At 43.5% G+C, this 6,486-nt stretch overlaps 1 protein-coding gene across 2 annotated transcripts in view; it reads left to right on the forward strand.

Annotated features, from left to right (window-relative positions):
• LOC115478588 overlaps nt 1-6,486 on the forward strand; it is a 119,700-nt gene extending 113,214 nt beyond the window's left edge. For both annotated transcript variants that reach the window (XM_030216061.1, XM_030216060.1), the window contains 3 exons: nt 520-563; nt 3,447-3,553; nt 5,568-6,486. In XM_030216061.1, the coding sequence (XP_030071921.1) occupies nt 520-563; nt 3,447-3,553; nt 5,568-5,621 (205 nt within the window). In that variant the 3' untranslated portion in view covers nt 5,622-6,486. The remainder of the gene's footprint in view (nt 1-519; nt 564-3,446; nt 3,554-5,567) is intronic.

The raw sequence follows: 6,486 nt of genomic DNA on the forward strand, positions 1-6,486 counted from the left end.
GCAGACTGCGAACCAGAGAAGCCAGGGATCAGTTACCGACTCTCCTTGTGACCTTGGGCAAGACACTTAACCCTAGGTCACCTCAGGTACAACCTAGAGTATAAGGTCTACTTGGACAGATGAATAACTTGTGTATCTTTATTCAATTTTCCTTGAACTCAGGTCAAGAAAGGTGAGTAATTAATCCCAAATCCAAACCTATATATGGCAGTATCCAAACATTTCCTTTGAAGCTCAGTGCAACGTACAGTATGATGAGCAGGAGACTTGGAGATGAGGGAATTACATCTGGTGTTCTTAGGTGAGAAGAAAGAGATTTTGATGCTTGATTTGGGATTTAGTAGCAGGAGATTTCTAGACCAAAGATTTAGTCAGACAGACTGGTTACAAGCCATCATGAATCAGAACAGGAGATACTGTGACACTGAAGAGGAGAAAGGAATGTTAGCGTGAAAAAGGTCATCTGAAGCAAATCTATGGAGAATCTGTTCTGTGTCTTACTCATGTCCTTTCTTGCAGTTTGTTAAAGACGGATTTTCTTTGGAAGGCCAATCCATTTAGGCGTAAGTTGACTTTTCTGCCTTTCATAGGAAACTATGAATCATTATTCCAAGATCATCCTTTCTCATTTTGTGTAACCAGTTTGTGCATAACTTATATCAGATGTCAAAGGAAATTTCACACAGCCTTTTCGTGTAAATATTACTACACGGAAAATTACACTTGCTCTTTACCATGCACAAAAGTTTGAGGAACATTTATGCTTTCAGAAAACCACAAGTATTTACATAAGTTGAAACCCTGCCCCAGTTCTATCCCCCAGGAACATCTGTGCTCATCACAGGTAAAAGTATGCACCGAGTGGCATTACACATCCACATGCTATATAAATTATGAGTTTAGCTACTTAAATTATAATCAATAAAAGAGTTCTACCTGAAACTAGACCCGGTAAACTATAGAATATAAATTATACAGAAAAGCTTTATTCAACATGCAACTATATCAAAAAATAATAAAAAATAAACTTAATTTATTTAATAATATATTCCAAAATATATATAATGAATGTGCAAAGACCAAAAGCGTGTGCCCATAAAGTTCTCCTCTAGATGTGGAAAACAGTATGCCAAACACCCCACACAGATCTGTGTTTTACCCCAGTTGGGCTTCCTCAGGGGGATATAAAAATATATATACACTACAAAAAACAAACAAAATGAAAATCCTTGTCACAAAATATATATTGTACGAAAAAATACCATGACTCACTGGTGTGGAAAACTCCCACTCTCTATATCAACCAACAAATGACACCACCAGTCACCGCCGTTTTTAAAAACGGAAGCAGCAATAGTGAACTGACGTCATGTCCCGGACCTTTCATAGTCCTGCCCAATCAACTTCCATGTTCAATCCAGCCAGGGCAACTGTCTTCCGCATAAAAATCAGTCCTTAGCAACCACTGCGAAACATTCCCCCCTCTTGGCAGTTTACTACTACTACTTATCATTTCTATAGCGTCACTAGACGTACGCAGCGCTGTACACTTGAACGTGAAGAGACAGTCCCTGCACGACAGAGCTTACAATCTAATTAGAAAGATGTATATCATCCACCTAGTGACGCTCTGTGTGCCAGTGTTGAACCAGAGGGTCCTCTCTCCTGTCATTTCGTATATTGCTCACATGCTCAGCAATACGGCGTTTAATTCTACACCTTGTGTATCCTATTTAGTAATATCCACAAGGACATTTAATGCAATAAACAACAGCTTCCGTATTACAAATAGAGCATTGTTTTAATTTAAACATCTTATTTTATGAGGACGATATTACCATGTTATTTCCAGTGATAGGCGATCGGTCAAGCACGTTGAGTAAGGTACCTTCCTGTGTTCATCTGATCGAGAATTGGATTGTATGTAATTGTTTAAAATTCTTATGGTTGGGTCCCATTGATTCACCTGAGTTGTCTCAACCATTTTCCATTGGTTCCAACACTTTTACCTTTGATTTATGTTTGAAAATATCAGGGGTGGAGGTAGGTAGTTATTTGACATTTTCTGACCATGTTAAATCACTTGTTAAGAAATCTTTTTTTTAATGATAAACAATTGAGAGCAATTCGTCAACATTCTGAAGTGAGCAAATTTAGGGGGCCTTTTCCTAAGGTGCACTGTTTTTAGCTCGAATTAAAAATCAGCTGGCGCTGAACGCTGAGACTTCCACTCTTGGCGTCTCAGCATTTAGTACCAGCTGTTTTTAGCACAAGTTAAAAATGCTAGTGCACCTTAGTAAAAGAGCCCCTTAGATCACAGATCCAGGCCTTAGTACTATCCAGACTGGGTTATTGCCATGGCTACTCCAAAACTCTGGTTAAGCGTTTACAGGTGGTTCACAATATGGCTGCTCGGCTGATAAATTCAGCCAGTAAATATGACTCTGCCTCTCTGCCATTTCTTCAGTTACGTTGGCTTCCAATATATGCTGGAACAAAGTTGAACCTTTGTACTTTGATATTTAGGATTATGTAGGGTGAAGCTCCATTCTATCTAACCAGTTGGATGGTTCTTCATATGCAATCTGTAGGCAGAACTCAAAATCGAATGCTACTATGTTTTCCTTCTACCAGGCAAGTTACTAAACGTAGAATCATTGATTCCTCCCTTTATTATCAAGCTGCTTCCGTATGGAACATGTTGCCTATTCAGATTTGGATTTTGACAAGTTTTTTTTTATTTTTAGAAAGGCGCTTAAGACATTCTTATTCGATGAGATAATTTGATGGTATTCTTAGTTATGGAGTTTCTAGTTGACGTGATCGATATTTCTTTTGGTTAATTCTAATCTTTTGTGATGAGCAGTGAGCTATTCGTGGTATTTGTGGAATGCAAGTACTGTATAAACATAACATAACGTAACTTGGGAAGTTTCCCTGGTCCATTTACAATACACACTTTGACCACCTGGAAAATGACCAACATCATCGAGTTTCAACATCCACCCCATAAACTCAGGGACCTGTTTTGACATGTTATTTTCACACATAAGACACTGGTTTACGCATGGAAATAGCTTTGAAAATTATCCAGCTGGAAGTCTATAAAATGCACCTAGATTAGAAAGGTCTTATGTCCTGTTAGAAAATAAGCTCCTCCCATAATTGCCATTGGCTCATAGATTTACACCCGCTCCAATACAGTGTAAACGTAACATGTTCTATGCATGGACACACCCAATAACATGCATGTTGCAACTCAGCTCCTGCTCTACCCAAACTGCACACCTGGAAATGTCCATGTGGACATGCTAGCGCGCTGTCTACCTACTTTTTATGTGTGTATACTACCCTTGTGCAACTTTAAAAGAGCTATTTTATGCATGCGCAATTATGCTTTACATATGGAACATGACCTCCTTGTGTTGATGCTTTTGTGCTTTCAGCCTTTTCTAAGATGAAGGAGTCATTCGTGTGGTCCACTTCATCTGTAAGTCAGCCCACTCTGAAGAGTTGGCAACCCCGACTTGACAAAGTTGATCCATCGATCCAGGTGGGTCTGTGTTAAGGCGATAACGTTGGTGCATGGTTAGAATGATTGAAAACTAGATCTTTGGTTCATACAGACAAATAGAAATGTACGGAGTGGGACATCCACCAAAAGAACTCAACAGTTCACTATATCCTGCGCATATAGACAAGAGGCCTGGCATTTACACATGCTCTTGTGGTCAGCAGTGGAGTTGACCTCATAAATGCCACTTATACAGATACCTTTGCAAGTTTAAATCACTAAGGGGTCCTTTCACTAAGCCGCAGTAAAAAGTGGCCTGCGCTAGTGTAGGCTCGTGTTTTGGGCGCACACCGGGCCAGTTTTTACCACATCTACAGAAAATGGTGGGTTTTTTTAACATGACAGGAAAAGGACCTGCAGTAAAAATGAAACCAGGGCGTGCCCAAAACCGGTCTGAGCCCTTAAGGACACCCATTGATCTAGCAGTAAAGGCTCATGCGCTACACCTGCAGGGAGCGGTTGGAACCGGCACACGTAGGAGGAAGTAAATAAAGAATCCAGGCATTATGGAGGGTGTGGTGTCCTGGCAGTAGTCTCATTTTGGCACGCGCTGCATGCGTGTAGAGCCCTCCATGGCTTAGTAATAGGGCCCCTAAGCCACATGGCAATGCCGACACAGTCCATTCAAAGTGAGGGGCCCTTTTACTAAGCTGCACTAGCAGCGGGGGCCATTTTACCACAGCGAGTAAAAAGGTTGCCAAAAAACATGGCCGCGCGGTAAGATTGCTCTTACCACATAGCCATGCAGTGAGTAGCACTTACTTCCACCCCCTGAGGTAGCGGTAAGGGCTCCCGCAGTAACCCAGCGGGAACCGGGTAGTGCACAGCTGGGATAGCGCCGTGCTAAAAACTAGGGCCTGATTTTCCCTAGCATGAGAAATGGCATGCGATTGGGCTGGTGGTAGCTTCAAATTGGCGCGCAGTAAGCCACGTTGGGCTTACCACTGGTTAGTAAATGAGGCCCTGTGTTGGCATTAGCACATGGCAGTGGCGTAGCCAATGGTGGGCTTGGGTGGGCCCAGGCCCACCCAGTAGCAGCACACCTATGAAGTGTCTGTCAGGGGTCCCCAAGCCCTACCAGCCAAAAAAACTCCCAACAACTGTCCCTCCTGGGTACCTTTTAAATAGCAGATCTTTGCCTGCAGCAAGCAGCGACTGATACATACTGCTCGCACCAGCTCCACAGCCTCTCCTCTGACGTATTCCCACCTATGCGGAAACAGGAAGTTGCATCGGAGGGAAGGCTGTGGGGCCAACATGAGCAGTTTGTATTAGTTGCTGCTCGCTGCTGGTGAAAATCTGCTACTTAAAAGGTATGCGGGGGAGGAGGGATGTTTGAGAGACCATATGGCATGCAGGCAAGAGAGGGAGAGACCAAATCACTTGTCGGACAGGGTGGAGTTCTTCTGCCCACCCATGTTGGGCCCAGGCCCACCCAAATTAGGTGCCTGCCTATGCCCCTGGCAGTGGCGTACCAAGGGGGGGCAGTGGGTGCGATCTGCCCCAGGTGCACGCCGCTGAGAGGGTGCCGCGCGCCTGTCCGCTACGTTCGTTCTGTGCTCCCTCTGCCCCGGAACAGGAACCGGAACAAGTTACTTCCTGTTCCGGGGCAGAGGGAGCATGGAAATGAACGAAGCAGACAGGCGTGCGGCACCCCCCCCCCCCCAGCGGCGTGCCTTCGCCGGGGGTGTCCTTTCGCCGGGGGGGGGGGGGGTGTCGCGCTGCACCCGGGGGGCGGGGCGCATCGGCGATCCGCCCCGGGTGTCATCCCCCCTAGGAACGCCACTGGCCCCTGGCACATGGCAGCCGCTAGCACGGCATAGTAAACAGGAGGGTAAGAGTTAAATTCTCAAAAGCTTGAGGATGGGACGTGTGATAAGTGTGAATTCTATAAGCAATTGCCCTTCTGGAATACCAGCCTAAGTGTTCATTAGTGTGGTAGGAACAATTTGTGGAGTTACATTACGGTCCGGTCCGCTTCTTTGTCTTTCAGTGCAAAATAAAGAGACCATCCCTGAAAACCGGAGCAGGGAAGTCAGAAGAGTAATCCTGGCTGAGAGTTTTCACACTGATGATTCTATTTTCCATTGCACGGATCTTTACACGCTGAAGCTCAAGGAAGAGCGGCAGTGATGTCCGTCCCAGGCCAGTCCTCCTCCTCCTCCTCCATTAATGAAGAATCAATGCCTTTTTTTTGGAAGATAAAACATTTTTTTTCAGAGAAAAACTGTACGTTGTGATGAACTTGAAATAACCATCTCACCAAAAAATGACACAGACGGCTGATGACTATGTCGGTGTCGGTCCCGTGAACCAGATCTTTGCACATGAAATATTGCACTCCTGCCTAAATATTACTAAAGATGAAGAATATATTTTTATATGTTTCTTTAGATTTGAATTTGAGAACTTATATTTTGTATCTGAGCAAAGTTTTTGACATGTTGTATCAAAAGGTACTTCTGATTTATTAGTGTTAAACTTATAGCTTATAATTATTGCATTAAAATTATTGGATGTCTAATTACATAATAATCAATAAAGCAGTTAACAGCCATAAAACCCTTTTGCTTTATTACATTTCTCTGTACTAATGTAGCAGATAATTCATATGCCAGTCAAATACAATCTGTCTTTCCTGCTCTATTGTAGGTTTCATTCTTGACCCACAAGAGACATCAGTCTTTAACAGGGCTGCATTTTAATCGCAGTTAACTCCGCAGGCAACGCATTAATCATTAATCGCAATTTTAAAAAATTAATCATATTGCAGCACCTCCTGTCTCCTTCAAACATCTCTTCTACTCTCTTCCACTACTAAGCCCTGTTCTTGGCACAATCCGACATCACCCACCCCTGCTCCAGTCTGCATTAAAGGTGGTCTTCTGTTGATCCTTGCCAGCGTCAGCGTT

The sequence above is a fragment of the Microcaecilia unicolor genome, chromosome 10, assembly GCF_901765095.1.
Source record: "Microcaecilia unicolor chromosome 10, aMicUni1.1, whole genome shotgun sequence".
Taxonomy (NCBI): Eukaryota; Metazoa; Chordata; class Amphibia; order Gymnophiona; family Siphonopidae; genus Microcaecilia; species Microcaecilia unicolor.